The sequence below is a fragment of the Fragaria vesca genome, linkage group LG5, assembly GCF_000184155.1.
Source record: "Fragaria vesca subsp. vesca linkage group LG5, FraVesHawaii_1.0, whole genome shotgun sequence".
Classification (NCBI taxonomy): domain Eukaryota; kingdom Viridiplantae; phylum Streptophyta; class Magnoliopsida; order Rosales; family Rosaceae; genus Fragaria; species Fragaria vesca.
In genome coordinates this window covers 21,656,979-21,676,083 of record NC_020495.1, presented here as the reverse complement: position 1 = coordinate 21,676,083, position 19,105 = coordinate 21,656,979, and the positions used below count along the sequence as shown (strand labels likewise).

At 36.0% G+C, this 19,105-nt stretch overlaps 2 protein-coding genes across 2 annotated transcripts; one reads left to right on the top strand and one right to left on the bottom strand.

Annotated features, from left to right (window-relative positions):
• The first annotated feature begins 8,532 nt into the window (after nucleotides 1–8,532).
• Nucleotides 8,533–12,282, top strand: LOC101310802. The gene is made up of 9 exons (XM_004300198.1): nucleotides 8,533–8,970; nucleotides 9,184–9,335; nucleotides 10,401–10,496; nucleotides 10,589–10,651; nucleotides 10,828–10,896; nucleotides 10,980–11,082; nucleotides 11,167–11,238; nucleotides 11,726–11,814; nucleotides 11,920–12,282. Exons 1-9 carry the CDS (start codon nucleotides 8,646–8,648, stop codon nucleotides 12,058–12,060), a joined length of 1,110 nt encoding a protein of 369 aa, XP_004300246.1. The 5' UTR covers nucleotides 8,533–8,645; the 3' UTR covers nucleotides 12,061–12,282.
• A 495-nt stretch (nucleotides 12,283–12,777) lies between these two features.
• Nucleotides 12,778–18,804, bottom strand: LOC101310517 (acetylornithine deacetylase-like). Its single transcript, XM_004300197.1, has 10 exons — nucleotides 18,303–18,804; nucleotides 16,587–16,831; nucleotides 16,384–16,492; nucleotides 14,659–14,797; nucleotides 14,522–14,579; nucleotides 14,409–14,426; nucleotides 14,186–14,308; nucleotides 13,572–13,725; nucleotides 13,437–13,470; nucleotides 12,778–13,254 (listed from the first exon to the last, which is right to left on the bottom strand). The coding sequence occupies exons 1-10, from the start codon at nucleotides 18,621–18,623 to the stop codon at nucleotides 13,151–13,153; spliced, it is 1,305 nt and encodes a 434-aa protein (XP_004300245.1). The 5' UTR covers nucleotides 18,624–18,804; the 3' UTR covers nucleotides 12,778–13,150.
• Nucleotides 18,805–19,105: the final 301 nt, after the last annotated feature.

Here is a 19,105-nt window from a genome sequence, read left to right as displayed (position 1 = left end):
TTTTCGATACACTATTATTCCTAGGTAGATTTGTATTCGTAGTTTGGTTATGTATCCCGATCTAGTTGGTAATATATCCCTGATCTTAGTTGGTTATAGTCTATCTATGTCCTCTTGAAAATCATTACAATGAGTCAAATTAGTAAATTTTTTAGTTTTTTTTTATCAAAGATGTCAAGTTTATATTTATAGAAGTATGAATACAACATGAATATAATCCGCCCGCGAAGGCCACGTAAGAAGGTAACCATGCGAAACTACCGAATAATAAACCTAAACAATTTCAATGTTGCAGACCCTAGAGTGAGATTCAAAAAGTAACCAAGTAACACTGACGCAAGCAGCCAAACTCTAAAGGGGAAGAGCCATACTGATGGGCCTCTAATCCAAATGTGAATCAGATCCCAAAATAACTGAAACATATCACTTGGATCCCAAATCCAAACCCAACCCACACCACCCAGGCCCAAAACAATCCACAACCAGGCCCACATATGAGATGCCCCATCTGCTTTGCGCACCCAGGGTAGTGACCACCTACAATTTGTTGTCAGCTTTCATCGGCGCACCAAAATCAGACACTGTTGAGAAATTTTTTAGTTGGTGTAAATTTTTTAGTAAGATGGTTTCTCCTATAAATTATATAGTGAGGTTATTTGAGAAACTTGAGTGAGGCTTAGTAAGTAAATTCACAATTTGAAAATTTGATGGTAGGTGAAAAAAGCATAAGAGGTCAAGTGAGAAAATTTGGAAGTCTCAATAGTCGCATATTCTATATATAAGGCTCTATTTGGTATAACTTCACTTTAAAAAAAACAAATCAGCTTATATTCAAACTTTTAGATTTTATAGTGTTTTGTAAACTACAAAACAACAGCTTTTTTTTAAAAAAAATACAGATTATTAGCAGCAGCTATTTTTATTATTATTATTATTATTAAAGTATTTGATAAGGGACGGGGATTACTAGTAGCAGCTTTTAACTTCAAGGATGCTTTTAGAAGTTGTTGTCATTAAAAACATTAGAAATTAATATTTTTTGTTTTGCCAGCACTTTTAAAACTAATATTTACCAAGCACAAAAGTATTTTAATTCACAGCTGATTATTTTAAAAGTACAACAACAACAGTTTCTTTTTAAAGTCACAGTAATACCAAACTAGCCTCAAGTGTCTTCAGGAGGAGGAGAATCTCACAAAATTAGACAAGTTAAGAACTCACCTCAGCCATTATTTCTTGTAGACTTGTTCAAGAATGGCCTCCAGGTCTCGCGATACGTTCTCACCTATTCATTTAACTGAGGTATAAACTGAGGAACTAATTGAAGAACTTCGACGTTTAATAGCAACTAAATGTATAGAGCAAATATTTGTTGTATATGTGGTGGGAGACTTGTTCCAACTGATAGTGCTTCCCGTGACGGGTTTATTAATAATCTGACCATTACTCGCTTGCGTTGCTAACACCATTGTCATACCTATTGCCGCACACGTGATCCATTCAGCTGGATAAGTGATCCGCTTTGTGTCGTTTGTTGCGTGAAAAACGAGTCATCCGAAAGAAGAACGTAGTTGGATTGGCGCATGCTCATTTTTTGTGTTGTAGCTATGATAATGATTGATTTGTCTCGTATGTTCGGAGTTAATACGAATGTCCAAATAAGAGGCTAGCTTTACATATTGTGTCATTATGTTTCGCAAGTTTATGTTAATTTGATGAGAATTTGTTTACTTCGTTTTAGGGATTTATATTTTATGACTAAGAAACTTACTTTTCACTAATTATGTAAATGTGCTTTCATAGTTTCATTATTAGGTTTTGGAGTATTCTTGGTGTAATGATACAAAAATAAATTTACAATAGTCACTATTGTATATAGTTTGTTTTGATTCTCTAAGTAACATTAGTCATTCTCCATGCTTAATTTTGTATTATGCATCCATGAAAATACTAATAGACTTAATGAAACATGCCTTTGAAACAATGATATTTTGCTTTTTTTTCTTTTCTCTTTTTTCTTTCTATGCAACAATGGTGATCAATACTTGGATTTATACATTATACTCATTACTTGTTATGTAATGTATGTTATCTATTTCATAATAGGTAACATCCGGAAGAAGAATGTGGTCGGATTGGCGCATGCTCATTTTTTATGTTATAGCTACGATAATGATTGATTTGTCTCATATGTTCAGAGTTAATAAGAATGTCTAAATAAGAGGCTAGGCTTACATACTTGTCTCAAAACGAAATTCTTTTGACCCGAAATTATCTCCGCACACTTTAAATCGTCCTTCAAGACTAGTATGTATGGAAAGAGGATGGGCAGAGCTACAAACCCCAATAGGTTTCGAGACTTAACTTCGCCGAAATATGCCGGAGCAACGCCGACGACGGAGCAACTAGTTTTCGGCCCTTACAGCACCATGTGTGATGATTTTCGAGGGCTAAAATTGGTATAGATAAGTAGAGGGGAGTGAGAGCTTTCCAACGCTACCAATCATGCACAAATACGTCACCGGACAACTAAGTTATGGTTAGAAGAATTTGAAGAGGAGACCGGCGGCGAAAACGGAAGAGAAGAGAGAATATGAGTTTTTGAAAGTTTAAGGTTTTTTTTTTTTCCTAAACTTGAATTGTGGAAACGTTAATATAAAAAGTGCTGAAAAATGAGTGGCTGAGAATGAAAGTCAATATTAAAATAATAGTGTTTTCACATCAGTAAATTTTAACTAAGGTGAATCGAATTTTCCTCTTTTTATTGTTTTTCTTTTGTTTTTGTTTTCGAACAAAGCCAACCTTCGACAATTAAGCTCGTTGAATAACATTGTTCATATTTCTTTCTAATTGGATTTTTCTACTTCTTAGACGAAGTAATTATGTAAATATGTTAATGTCAAGATTTATTATTAGGAGCCTCGATCAAACTATATATGATTTTAAGAAAATTTTAGGCTATTTGTTGTGATTAAGATTGTGTTAGATTTTAGAACTTCTTCGTCATGTATTAGAAGCGAATATTATTTACGAATTATAATATATAATTTGATTTTTTTTCAAATTAACCTAATTGCTCAGAGAAATAACAAGCATCTGTCATCATAGCAATATTCAGAGCGTTAGCAATGCATGCAATATGTATCTGTAAAATCTTGATTTGACTAATGTGAAGATTGAAAGAGCGCTAATGGTTTTTGGTTATCATAGAGGGACACCACATGTGTATTACATGGAACTTAAATTATAATCTTCCTAACAATTTTTTTCTGGCAGATCTAGTTGTAAGTACCATAGGTATCACTTACTCTTTTTCTGCGATGTCGCATGTAATATTTTAGATCATGGGTTCATAATTACATGCTCTAGTCCGCATGCAACGCCATGCGGAGCATACAAACTAGGCTGTTTTTTTTTTTCCTTATCATAAGTGTTTGTTGTATGCAATATGCATAATTTTCGTTGTCAAAAAGTTGAAAAACATAACAAACCAGAATTCGAGTTAAAGTAAGTTCATCATGCTCACTTAAAACTTAATAATATTACACTTGCTTCCGGTAAACTTAATAATAGTATTACATAAATTGCGGCAAAATTTACACAAAAAACTTAAATGAAGAGGTGTGAGAGTGACTATATATATAAATGTAATAAAGATAACAACATATGTATCATCAAACACAACATAAAAAAATCAAATAACCAGAGGAGGAAGCCTTAGCCAAATTGGTTGGACTCGCCTAATGAAATTAACTTTCAAATTCACATTAATACTAGCATTCCTCACAATCATCCTTTTGATGTGCAACAAAAAGTAAATTTTTTTTTTACCAGATAGTGCCCTAATTGTTAGTCACACTCACACTTTAAAATTTTTTTATGATACTTCAAAATACAATATTATTTGTTGCAAAACTAACAATTGTTACACCAAGACATTGTCTTCGAGAGGCAAAATCTACTCTTAAAGTAGTGTTTACACGCCTCAATCTTAAACATTTTTTAATGTTCTATACAAGCCTCATCAATCAATGAGACATATTTATATTATGTTATTGTTAATAATATTCATATTTGTGTGAAATCTTATGGCGATACTAACATCCATCGACTAAATTTTTTCAATAAGAAGTTATTTTCAGGGACGAGTTATTGCTCCTTTGTTAGAAGGCTTCTACATCGGCCACCTCCTCCACAATTGTTTTAACTTTCTTTACGTCTTTTTAAATGCAATAGTTGTTTTCTTCGTAGATCAGAGATCTTATATTTATTTCATTTATGTAATTTTAGCGAATTATTGAGGTTTGAGTAGATATTACATTAAGCCCAATTTCAATATGTTCTTATCTAACAGTGGCCTGAAACCAAAATATTAGGTAGTTCTATTAATTGAGATATCACTGTTTGATGAATTTTCACATATTTATATGTTTAAGTTACTAATTCTATGGGCATAATTGGGAGTTTTGATCTTGTTCGGGTATGGCTCAAGACCTTCATTTTATATAATCGCTAATGTTTCCTGCAACAAATTCGCTTCCAACACTTCATCATTTTCGGTTTGCTAATCTGTCAAGTCATGGTATATATCTTTTTTGCATGTTTTCTTTATTAACATGGATTCTAGATACTTTTGAATCTAAATTTTATTCTTCATCAATGATGATGTATAGGGTAACCTAACTACTCTCCCTAATCGAGAGGGTCTATGTCAGCCAAGTCAAGCTGTTATGCAAAACAATCTTAAGCCATGCCATACTCCTTATCCGTCGAACGACTGGAATGGATCAAACCAGATGGACATTCCATGTATCATGCACATGGTAGTGGACACGAACACGGTCGATGACTTCAATCCAATCGACTCTCGCTCCATCATCGACCTTGTAAACACAGAGATGGAGACCGAGCGGTCCCTTTAATGGTCCCTTTTGATGCTAGGATTGGGATTGTCATGATTATTGTTTACTTTTAGGCTTAAATTTTTAAACTTGCTTCCAATGATCTACGTACCAAAACCCATGAAAAAAATAACAACCAAATGAGTGTTGTATTTTTTGAATTTAACCATTATTTCTCACCAATTATATATAGGGTAACCTGACTGCTCTTCCTACTATATTGATTTCGTTGTTTGGGCTCTTTCTTTGTGCGGTACGTACTTAAATATATATTTCTCTTTGTTATTATAAGATGGATTATGAATCAATAACAAGTATGTATTAATGTTATTTACAAGTTTCTTTTATCCCCAACGCATAAGGAGGTGATATGTGTTCACAAGGAATTAAAGAGATAAGATAGATTTGCTGTCAAACGTTTTGGATTCCAGAATGATCATGTCATCAATGTTTGTGAAATTTTTCAGTTATCAAACAAAATCTAGACATCTGTCATCAAAGTTTGAAGTTTTTTAGTTATTAAACTACATATAAATGTTTGTCAGACTAATATATATGATGTTATATCTACATATAAATGTCTATCAAACTTTTTTATATGATGTTACATCCCTTTATCGGCTTATGTGATTGGACTTTTTTATATGATGTCAAACTTTTTTATATGTCTGTTAAATATATATTTATCTTTGTTATTATAAGATGAATTATGAATTAATAACATGTATTAATGTTATTTTCTATGTTTTATAGGGTTTATTCTATCCCCAATGCATGAGGAGGTGATATATGTTCACAAGGAATTAGAGAGAGAGAGAGAGAGAGAGAGAGAGAGAGAGAGGATAGATATGCTGTTAAACGTTTTGGATTCCAGAATAATCATGTCATTAAAGTCTCTGAAGTTTTTCAGTTATCAAACAAAATCTAGATATCTGTCATCAGTGGCCTAGCTAGAAATTTTTGACATAAGGGTCAAACTTTGTTATTGATATTTGTTATAATATGATTTATAAAATTGTAATTATATTAAAGTAGATGTAATTAGAGTGTATGATACTATATAACATAATCTCTAAATGTCTATGATGCATGGTAATTAAAAACTGAAATTAATGCCTAGCTAATTGGACTAACAATGCATACTAAGAAGAATATTTTACTAACAATGCATAATATGAGAATTTAAATAAATGGTTAAGGTTGATATGTGGCAAGCGGTAGTCTTCTAGTACGTACTAACAAAAAGAAATAATATGCTAAAGGTTGAACATAAGAAGAAGAAAATAAAAGAAAAATATAAAATGGGTATGGCCAAAAAATATATATAGTTTTCTATGAGTCGAGGATTTAGAGAAATATAGGTAAATTAGTTGAGATTCTATTTTTCTATGTTGTCATAGTGGTCAATTATGTGTAATGATACCACATGTACTGAAATGTAAAAAAGTTTCAACCAATCAGCAAGATCGTAAAAAGTTGAGAGAGGTCAGCTGAACTCTCTAGCCTTATAGTGGCTATGTCACTGTCTGTCATTAAAGTTTGAAGTTTTTTAGTTATTAAACTACATATAAATGTATGTCAGACTGTTATATATGATGTTATATCTACATATAAATGTATGTCAAACTTTTTTATATGATGTTACATCCCTTTATCAGCTTATGTGATTGGACCAAAACCTTTTGTATGGCTATTCTTTGTTCTTAATGGAAGATAATGTGTGTGTAAGTGTGTTCAGACCATCTCTAAACTTCCTTTGTATGCATGATCCCTCTTCATATATGTTATCATAATGTGCTTTTGAGAATTCATATCTTTCTTAGCCTATTATCTTGGTTTGTTGCCAGAAGGAAATGGTGTTCCTAATTAGTACCCTGGTGGTATTGTGTTACTGTCAATATCAACTAGGTCACAGACTTAGTTAGCAGTACATTTTTGTTTACTCTTAAAAGATGTAAGTGTTTCTTTGTGAAATGACTGATGTGTGTCGAAAGCTATTCTGGCTTCCAAAAATGAGTTGAATCATTTCTGTGTCATTGTGTAGAGATCAAGTTAGCTATGAATCAGATAAAATATAATGACTTATGATTTGTGTGTTGGGGCTCTTTAATGTCTTCTTAAAGAATTATCATTTCCAATATTTTGTTTCCATGTCACTGTGCTATTGGCACTCGCTTCAAAGACCAGCATTCCTACATCTGGTAAATGCTCATCATACTTGTTTATTATTTGATATAAAAAGAAATGAACTAAAATTCTAGTTATTCATTATTTTGTTTGATTTATTTAAGACTCATGATCAAATTCAAAAAAGGTAAATGCTCATCATACTTGTTTATTATTTGATGTGTAAACAAAATAGTAACCACTCAATACAAAAAGAAATGAACTAAAATTCTAGTTATTCATCTATTTTGTTTGATTTATTTTAAGACTCGTGATCCGGAAATTCTTCAGTGCACCATGGTTCAAGTGAACCAATAATCACTGACCAATCACAATCATTTATTTAATCCACTAAACTATTTAACACTAACATCGATCTTAACACCATTAAAAAAATTAAGATAGAAAACACAATTAACATGGTAAAAACACTTAAAAGCTAAGGTAAATGTAAGACTAGGTAAACACTGGTTCCAGTCTCTCCTCCCCTCTCCGCCGCTCACTTTCTCTCTTCCGTCCCTTTCCCCCTCTCTTTCCACGTCCACCTTGTCACCCCTCCTTCCCTTCCTCCTCCGCCAATCTCCTCTCCTCCTTCATCTCCGCCACTCGGGCCGCCGTTCACTTCCACATGATCGCCCCCGTTGACATCGCCGACTCTCACCGATTGGCCATCAAGCAACCCCTACACTCGAGGTCACTCACTCCTCTCTAAAACTCTCGGCTCCGAGCTCGCTAATCAAACTGTGAAGCTGCCAGTCTCGAATATGCATGTGGTGGCTGCAGAAAGCGATGAGGAGGATTAGATGTTGGTGAGTTTGAACGTTGAGCAGAGGAGGGATGAATAAGAAGAATGAATTCCAGTTCTTTGTTTTCTAAAGGAAGATGAAGGAAAGATGGTATGTTATGTATCTGACTGGGTTTTGGGGAAGAAGTGGTTTTGGAGAAATGATTGGGTTTTGGCTGCGTTTAGTGTTCTTTGAAGATTGAAGAGCGTTTTCTGGGTTTTTGAATTTTAAATTTTTTTACTGCATTTTGATTTTTTAAGTCATTAACGGCGTTTATTGAATCCGTTAGCACATATGAGCGGTTCAAGTGCACCGTGGTACACTGAATCCGCTCCGCTCATGATCAAGTTCAAAGAGAAGAGATTTAAACCAAACGTGTATTTTACACAAGTACACGAAAATAAATAGCTGCAGTGCATCTTCTCAAAAAAAAAAAATTGCAGTACATAATTTTAGTTATTAAAACAAAAAGTTGACCAAGAATTTTCATAAAGAAAAGTTAAAAAACGTGTAAAACATTATCTCCACGTGGCAACCGCCTATACATGGACGGGATATTCCCCATCTACTACAAAAATCAAACTGAGTGGGGCTTCCCAGATCTCCCAATCCAACGGTCCGCTACCCTCTAACAAAATCACCGGAGACCATTCAAATTAGTTGACCATTTTATCTCCTCCGGGAAACTCAAACTCAAAGCAGAGCCAAGCAATAGCGTTAGCAGCTCAACTATGCTCAATGAAGACGACCAAGACTTCGTAAACCACCAACCATCCCTTTCTCGATTTCTGTAATGGAGCTTCCGCTCCTTTCGCTAACAAGTCCTACTAGTACTTCGACGGCGTCGTTTTGCAGTAAGCGGAGTCTGTGCGAATTTGCGGTGGGGAGGAAGAGGCGGACGGGGTTGTGCGACGGAGGTAGGGTTTGTGTGCGGCGGGTTAGGGCTTCGGCGGAGCAGAGGAGTAGCGAGGGTATTAATGGAAGGGAGGCGGAGAGTGGAGGACGACGGTTCACGAGTCCGGCGATGGAGGTCACGACTTTGAATACGAGCTTCGGCGAAGCTGAGTATCCTGTTTGGGAGAAGATCGGCGCTGTTGTTAGACTTAGCTATGGAATTGGTCAGCTCTTGTTCTTCTTCTTTTTTACTTTTTAATTGTTTTTAATTTGAAGAAATGATAGCTTTTGATTGTGATTGACATCATCATTTTCTGCGTATTTTTTCAACGGAAAGATAGTCGAGTTTATTTTGATTTGGAGTTTTCGTGTTTTGTTGAAATATGACCAAGATATGATAAGCTTATGACAATTTGTGTGTGGGTTTTGATGGACAGGTATATATGGTGGAATGGCTTTAGTGGGTAGATTTATATGCTCAATGATTGGTATTGATAGCTTGGGAGGTTTCGAGTTAAATTTGGATGCAATTGTACAAGGGCTTGGATATGCAGCTCCACCGATCATGGCGCTTCTGTTTATACTCGATGTAAGCTCCGTTTGTTTATTTATTGTTTATCTTCTATTTATATCTGTATCTTGATTTGAATGACATGGTCACTGGTGTGGGATGAGATGGTTTGCTGAAGGTGTGCTTCATTTGGTTTAATTCACGGGATGATTATATGTAGAGTTCGAGTTTACAGGTCAATTAAGGAAAAGAGGAAGAGATAGAATCATGCATAGGTTTAGGATACTGTAACCAACCCTTAACAGTAGCAATACCTTCAAGTATTGCATAACACAAGCTTGAAAGACAGCCTCTGGGATAAAGCACGAGCTAGGAGCTTTGCGAGAACGTCATCCTGTAGGTCATATGAGTAATACCCCGAATTAAGTGGAAGTAAAACTTTAGATGTTTGCTGCTCTTCTGCATAGAAGATTAAGCCTGATCGTCATAATGCATTGCATCAGAGTAGGAATATCAGTACCAAAGTCTTGAAGATCAAGGAATTACCTATAACCCTTCATGAAGGACATGAGTTATAACTCCCTATTCAGCCCAAAAACATGTGAAGATTCTACTTCCTAACAAAATGCTCCTAACATGGCTAGAAATCTTGATGCATTGCTCAAGTGATGAAAAATTTTACCAACAAGCTGAAAGTGAAGTCCACAAAGAGCATGCATATGGGTGACCACTAAGATAAACCAATTGCCCAACTAAAAGTTAGTATCAACCTGCATTAATGATGGAATTAATTAGGTTCCTAATAGATCCAGATGTTCAGTCTTAGTAACAAACTTGAGCTCGCATTTCATTTTAGAAAGAGAGATACTTGTTGAGACTAGATAATGAGCAACTACTATCCCAAGGAAATGGAAAAGAGTATCAATGTCTTCATTATAGATTGTCCAATGTCTTCATTATACATATGAAGTAGGAGAAATAGAAAATTAATAACATTTTTTCAGAAACAATATGAGGTTTAATAGGTGTTAAATTAGAAAATAGCAGATAATACTGCCCCATATTGTTTGAAGATATAATGTTATTGTTTAATAATCTACACCTGGGGGTTGTGTTGTAATTTTTATCTTCAAATGGCTGTAGGATGAAGTTGTAAAGGTATCACCTCATGCACGTGCAATTAGAGATGTTGAGGATGAGGAGCTCCGCAGTTTCTTTTATGGAATGTCACCATTGCAGGTATGCATCTTAAATTGATCTCATTATAAGCATTTATGGTTTCTACTTGGATAAGTAAGAAACAAATTATGTGTGCGCCTTCAATATTGCAGTTCATACTAATTGTTACTGCAAGCTCTATGGGGGAGGAGCTTTTCTACAGGGCTGCTGTTCAGGTATGCTATTGTTCTCTTTCTTGGGCCTGAAAGTTTGCTGTTCTTATATATTAGACCACGAAAAAACGAATTACATTTGTAGATATATGGCTTCATGATTCATCAAGATGAGCTGAAGATAAATTGTTCTGCAGTAAATACTTGTGATTGATTTCCTCTCATTTGTCTCTTTAAAGGGATCATTGGCTGAGATATTTTTGAAGGGCACAGATCTAGTAACAGATGTTCGAGGAATGGCATCTCTGGTATTGCAGTTTTTCTTGGACTTTTCTTTCATCTCATCAGTGTTATGAGCACTTTCTGATAAGTGAAATCCCTTCTTTTGCAGTCTGGGGTTCTACCCCCATTTGTCCCATTTGCTCAGGCATTTGCAGCAGTGATCACAGCTGCTCTTACAGGTTCTTTGTACTATGTGGCTGCCTCTCCTAAAGGTTGATTTCTCAGAGACATTTTAAGTTCTGTCAAAACACCCTACTTGTGAAATTTGATGAGCAATGGCTTAATCCCTCTTGCAGATCCTGCTTATGTAGTTGCACCAGTTTTACAATCTCGCTCTGGTCGTGAAGATATGAAAAAGCTGTTTGCAGGTTCAATTCCTTACCCCAACATGAATTTCATTGCATCCATCTTGTTTCACATATCTTTTGAGATAAGCTAGTATTGTGTTTGTATAGATGGTTACAATGTGAAACATGACTGGTATCTGCGATTATGGATAGGGAATTGAAATTGGCACCCCTTTCTTACAAATTTACAATCCACACCCACCCACACGCCCATCCCCTTTCCATGAGTAAGTTTTCAATGGATATGTGCATGGAGGGGGCTGTGGTTTGTAAAAATGGGGTGCCAATTTCACCCCCTCATGGATGTTAGCATGGCTAAGCCATGCTAACATAATGTTAAAGTAGTTAAAAATTCAACATAATCAAAGCACTTGGTCAATTGACTAGATTAGTTCTTAAGGGTAATTTTGATTGCCAATAGAGATTGAGTTATACATGTTCTTTTTAGTTTAGCATATGCATATCTGATTTATCAATATAACGTTGCTTTCTGGTGGACATCCTGCAGCTTGGTATCAGAGAAGGCAAATGAAGAAGATCTACTCTCCCCTTCTTGAAGGACTTCTGGCCCTCTATCTCGGTTTTGAATGGAATCAGGTATTTTTGATTCTTGGTTACAAAATTTTGTTGTTCATTAGTCAACTGCTCATTGTTCTTTGAAGACTACGAGATTAACAATTGACTTGCTTTTTCATGTGTCAGACGAATAACATTCTAGCACCTATGATCACACACGGTATATATTCTGCTGTGATACTGGGTCATGGCCTTTGGAAGATACATGATCATCGTAGACGACTGCACCAGAGAATCGAACAGCTTAAAGACGAAGGTAGTGACTAGAATAGGATTATGAAATCACCAAATACGGTGAGAATTTGTAAATTACATATATAGCAGAGCAAAATGTTACTTGTATTACACTTACATAAGTTAAACATTCAGATGTGCACACTATCAGTGTAATACATAGAGGGTTAGTTCTTGTATATGGACACCTGATACTGTTATAGTTTGTTGAAATCATGTGATCATGTCGTTCTATGATGTAGGACCTCTTAGAATAAAAATCAGACTTTCAGTTCTTTATCACTTGGTAGGTAACAGCCTAACACTACAAAGAAAACCAAAAACATCGACTCTCTGGTTGCTGAAAACTTGGAAAAGGAACCGTGTCACAAGGGAGAGTAGAGAGAGTGAGCTGTGACACTGTTGTCTATAGTCGGAAACCGGATCGAGGGTTAGAGCAGAGGGAGAGAGGGTCGCAAGGAGAAAGATGATGTATTTGAGTTTTTGACCACACCAAAATTGGTCAGGCGCTTTGTGATCAACCGAGGTGGCTGGGCGCTAGGCGGCACTTAGGCAGCCATGACCCACACAATTTTAGCCCACCCACGCCAAATTTTAGTAACACTTGTTGCATCTAAATAAGGAGTTCTAGGCAAAGGTGCAGGATCAGTCTCACATTCTAGCTTCAAAAAAACGTTGGCGTACGACTGAATTTTAGATCCACTGATAGGTAAAAGTTTATTTTTAACTGCATGCTTGAGAATAAATCTCAAAATGCATCCAAATGTATGCTTGCTAACGTCTTTGACTATGTTTTAAGAAAACCAAATGAGAAGGAAATGAAAGAAACTTCAATACATAAAAGATAGCTATTAGTCAGACAAGTTTTCAACACCGATCTCTAAGCTTGAAGTAAGGTCATATTCTCCACCAAGCTACAAAGTAAGACAAGTTTTCCTATGGTATGTGTGAAGCTACTGTAACTAAACCAGGATATGCAGTTTAATTGCAGTAACTTGTCAGCTTGGCATCTAAAAAGAACAAATGCAGTGTTCAAAGTATGATTTTGCACTACCATTTCCCACTTGTAGTTTCCCTCATTATTCTAAATCTTTAATTCTGGTACTTTCTTCTTTGCTGATCCTCAATCTTCTAGTTGGGAGATAACACTTGCAAACACCCGGTAGCCTTGTGCCATATCAGAAAACAAGCAGTACTCGTTCTTGGCATGGTATGTAGACATCAAACCTGACAATGCAAGTGAGAGCACAACGAATGAGATCTTAATCACCGTACTTAAAGGAGTCTATGTTTATGCTTGCAGGTTAAACTTCACCATGAGAACATGATGTTATCAGGGCTGTTAAGTTCATTTAAGTTTCTACAAGTTTCGAATTAAAACCAACATGCAAGAACAAGTAGTCTCATACCATAGCCGGAAGTTTGAACATCGAATCCTTCATCCTAGCAGAACATAAAATGAGATATAAATAAAAAGAATAGATATTCAAAGGAGGAGGGAGGGGAGGAAAGACAACAAAGAATAATATAAACAGAAGTCTTACCTGCAGTTCTCTAATGAGAGGCAAAGTTCCGGTAATCGAGTAAGGCTTAACATGGCCAACAACCTCTTCAGTAGCTTTGCATAACACATGAAAGCCGCAAGACTCCAAGTCACAAGCAACTCCAGATGATGCCTCATCAAAGCTTATTGTAAGCCTGAGGATGAAAAAGTAACAAAAACAAAAAATAAAAACAAAAGATAAAGCTTTTCTAAAATAATCAAGATGCCCAACTTCTTCAATATCTTTATAAGATTAATGCTACAAGTTATTAGATGACAACTGCAGACATTGTCTCATTAGCATACAATGAAGAGGTTAAAATGCAACAGTAGTTTCTTTTATACATAAACAACATAACCAAATACTTTGGATGTGGCTTTCACCACCCTGCTAACTGCTTCCAACTTCCCAGGTTATGCCCTCAATCATTCCATATAGTTAAATCTTTTTAAGGGTTTGAAGAGACAGCAGATATGGGCTTTGTATGAGCTAAAACCTAAAATATAATATAAGGTTTCATATGATACTTGATGTTCATCCTTCCAGGTCATTATAATTATTACATGTGCTGTGTGTGTGTGTGTGTGTGAGAGAGAGAGAGAGAGAGAGAGCACCTTCCCCGTAAGTTTTCATCAGGCAGGGCATACTTTGAAACTGGACCTCGTGTGTCTAGCTTTGTTATGTTTTCATTAATGTCATCCACATATTCTTGAAGCTTTTTCATCACGTCCTTAACACTGTAACAGTAGTTTATACAAGTTAGAAACAGAACCCAGATACAATATTTAAAATATAAACACACGAGATGGAAGTTGGCAAATAGAGCAGGCTGCTTACTCGTAGAATGGAGTCAACCTGCAAAAAAACACAAAATAAAATTAGGAACTATCATAAGAGAAAAATCTTAAAGGCTAAACCTACAAAGAAAAGTCAGTGGGAACATTACAAACCTGACATCTCCTGAAATTGTACACTCCCCTGGAATTTGATTTATTCCACCACCTGGATCTGCAAAAGGAAAAAGGTTGTGGAAGGTAAAAGCATTTTCTTAACACTTTTCACCATAAGCTTAAGCCAGGGAACTTACAACTCCATTGGGTTGGTTTCATAGTTGATGGTGTTGCATATTCATACACCTTTTCCTTCTCGTGGGGAGGAAAGTCTCTATAGAACCGTGATTGGATCTCCTTCAATGCTTCCATAGCTAGCTCCAAAGGGTTTATAGCCTGAAAATTATCATCATGAGGCTCATAAGATAACTAAGTATTCTGATTCATATATTAATTGTTCAATATTCCCATGGTAAACGTTCAAATTCTAGCTCCTTGTCTCCCAACACCTTTACAGTAATAAAATATATAAGCCATTTGTTGCAGTTAGCACACGCGTGGTCTTTACTTTTACTGAAACACAGTAGTGTGTTTGCATGCAATAACAAGTGATATTTTTACATTGAATGAGGTAAAGAATAATCTGGAATCTGCACTTTTTCTAAAATTGATTCTTTTCTTGAAGCAATTTGAAAAAATAGCTGGCTACAACAATGGCTCCACTGTTGAACAAAACTAAAATCGGCTGAAAATTCAAAACTACCCCCATCACTTGAGGAATATATATAGAAATCTGATATCCTAAGATTTGAAAAGCATGTTTTCGGATACCATCATGCCATCTATTATTACATAGTGACCTTGCTGTTCTTGCCCTTCCTATAGTGAACAAATATCTATAAAATTATATTCCTGTTGAGACTTGAGAAGCATGTATTTAAAAACCATTATGCTATCTCTTATTACCTCATTCCCATGTTTTTAGTGTTCTTTCCCCTCCTAGTGAACAAGGATGATTCACAGAGCAGCAAAATGGATCATTTGTATTGGTCTAACTACAGATATGGGTTCTAGAGGGGAAACTATGGACCTGGAAGGTCAGGAAACACCAAGCCAAACTTAATGATAGTGGACACAAAAAAATCCTTGAGCAAAATTCTGAGCATAAAAAAAGACTCAGCAAGTGCTATCTGAGAAGACTAGGTTGGAAGATGAAAGCAGTGGATCCGTGTCCATCATACATTAGACTAAGCAACAGATACTTTACATTTCTCTAAATAAACAATGAGGTAGTCAATAACCTTATGTCAGAAGGACAGGAAACAATGAGGATGTAAGGTCTATAGGAGCCAATTCTAAGAAAACTGAAAGATTATGAGCTACACAATGAGACAAAACCACCACATTTAGCACCAGCCTACCTAGTTCAGTATTAAATTGCAGCAAAAAAATCCCTATCCATCCAGTGATAGGAATTGCATGAGATAGAAGTATCTTACCTAGTTCAGTATCAAGTTGGAGCAAAACAATCCCTACGGCTCCAGTGATAGAAATTGCATGAGATAGAATTATCTTACGTTGTTGTGCTTTTATGGAGGGAATGTACCCATCCATCTAACACAATATTCACTATAGCAGTACAGCCACTACTTGTTCTTCGACTTTTATAAATCAAGTTCAAGTTTAAGTAGGATTCACGGAGTCCCCATTTCCCATCATTCCTTTATGTTTAATTTAGTTTGCTTTGTTGGTTCAACATTTAACCAACAGAAAGCATTTCTTTCATCTTATGCTTTTCACCCAGCCTCTCATAACCTTAGTGAGGTAAAGGGAAGAGAAATAACAAAATTTAAGGAACAATTGGCGTGCCTTTAAATTTCATAAAAAATGAAATTAGCAATTTCAAAAAAGAAATTTCATCCAGAAAAATTTGCGTACTGATTAAAAGTGCTAAAATGACCAAACGCAACATAGTGGTGTACCTTGTGCACTAAACCACTGTGAAAAAGCTTCCCGGTCACATGAAGCTTCCAAGGTATCGATCCACCAGTACCAATGCATGGTTGTTTATCTGCTGTATCTATCCAAAACCTGGGTTGAAGACCAAAATTATAAACAAGAATCAAAGTTATGTCTCTTAGTTGCCCTTAGAGGCCCTAATTTCACAAGAATTGAGATTACTTACAAAGGACCATCCTTTAGCTTATTGAGTAGCCCATCCTTAACAAGTGCATCCACACCAACTCCTGAAATGGCAGAGTTCTCTTCGTTTGCTATCAAGACAACTACCACAGTTGACTTCAGTTTTAGTTTTGTCTCTGCCAGCCTTTTCATGAGCTCAGTTACAAGTGCAACATGCCCTAAGCAATCAGTGGTTCCTCGTCCACACAGTTTGTCCCCATCAATGCTCAAGGAGAAGGGATCAAATTCCTGCAGATACAATAGTAATAGTAAGATTCAGAATGAATCAATATTATTAACCAAAGATTGGACTTCGACTACTGCAAAGCGATCAATTGTTCTGTAGAAAATGCAAACTTCGAAAACAAGCACTGGCTATAAGTTTGAAAATCTACAAGAATTGTATACCACAAAACAGTAAAAACAACACGTATAATTGAAAAAGTAAAAAAAGAGCCTTCACCGTTCAATTTTAATGTATCAACGGCTAAACCCAATAGGCCTACAGTAGACAACGCATTTGGAAATTGGAAGAATGGAAGATCTCAAGGAAGAATAACTAGTAGAAACCCAGACCATGGTTTGGCTTCAGATGATTCAATTGAAATGGCACTGCTTGGTAGTTCTGAAATGGTTTATAAGAGGTCAAATTAGAGAGAGATTGTTACTTCCTATTTATTAATGGAAATATTACTTTCCAAGGTGTCTAGAATGGAAACTGCAAGAAAAATCCAACTCGTACATGTCGATGGCTTATTTGTTGCTTATTCCTCTGTGATTGTAAAATGAAAGTTCTATTGTAGCTCTGGTAATAATGTGTCATGAAAGGATACTATTACAGACAAAATGAGAACTTCTCTACTAATCTAGGCTAACTTGATATTTATAAGAAGTGGGGTGTTTCAGTTTAAAACCACTTTATTAAGTTGGAGGTGCAGAACTTCTCTTTTACTACTATTGTAGTTTGAGATGGAGAATTGTAATCACATCAATTTCATCCTTGGATTGTAAGAAATACTAGAACATCAATAACTACACAGCATAGAAAGTAACTATTAACACATTATAAGAACTAACTTCTCAGCATTCACAAAAAAAAAAAATCGCAAACAGAAAGTTAAAAAAATCGATCAAATGCTCATCACATTACACCAGAGCCACAAGAAACAAAGAAATAGATAACAAACTATCCAGCTTCTTCCACCACTAAATGCAACCATCTGGACAATGCAGAACAAAAGTAAACAGTAGCTACTACAGTCTCAACAATCAGTCAAGCGAAGTGATTAGTTTGGTTTCATTGAACCATTCCACCAAAATCGTCCAAACCGACCAAAACAGTTGATTTGGATTAGATGGGACATTCTAGCTGGAACGGATTTTAACAGCAGCATTACGGATAGAATGTCCATTTAACTGCAGTGCCTTGGTCAATTGATGGACCGGATAGAATCCAACAACACAAACTAACATCAAGAGCAAACATTCATTGATTTGTATCAACCTAAGAACAACCGCGATTATAAGATCAACACCTAACCAATCAACAGTTCTCCGAATCAGCATATAGCTATATCCTCAACACAATTACTTACAAATTGAGCTAAACAAACTTACACAGACACCAAAAACAGAGCAAAGACCCGAAAACTCAATCAAAGAATCAAACTTTAAGACTAGAAAACGTAGAGAAGTACTAGAGAATCAGAGAATCACAAACCCAGTCTTCAGGATTGGCAGTGACGACGTCCATGTGGCACCCCACAAAGGACAAGACTTTGCCGGGGACAGTCCCCGGGTACTCGATAATCACGTTGCCCCTGCCGGGGTAGTAAGTCACGTGATTGATGAGCAAGGGTCCGCCGCCGGTGGTGGTGCTGAGTGGGAGGAGCGAGTCGAGAACGTGCTTCACAACTCGGTCCTCCTGGGGAATCAGGTCCGGCGGGTTGTTCTGGACGAACTTGGCCTCGCCGATGAGCTTGGAGAGGAGGGTGATGAAGGACTCCTTGTCGAGGTCGCCTAGGGTTTTCTTCACGTCCATGGTTGACAGAGCTAGTCGGAATCTTCGGTGATCGACGAGAGAGAATGAGAAAGGGAGAGAGTGGAGTGTATATAACGAATTGGAGTTGAAAAAGAGAAAATATTATGAGATTGGACCGAACTATAGAGTATTTTCAGTCCATTTTATTTTTTCTTTTAGTCATTCATAACCGATTATATATGGGACAACTATACGTCTGTGTTAGTCGACTGATTTTAGTCATTTACAATTTTACATGTGTAGAAATACGGTCGTGTATAGAAGATCTTTCGGTTGGTTTCAATGTTGTGTAAGATAAACTACATAACAGTGTCGTCTTACAAAAAACTGTATGAAAAAGAATATTGTATGAATGTGTATATTGCGTAACAAGTATGCATCTAAAATATGACGATAGTGTCTTCATAGCCCTACCGATTGTTATTAGTTAATAAGCCTTGGATTGCAAAACCCAACTTCAAAATTCATCCATTGTACAATAT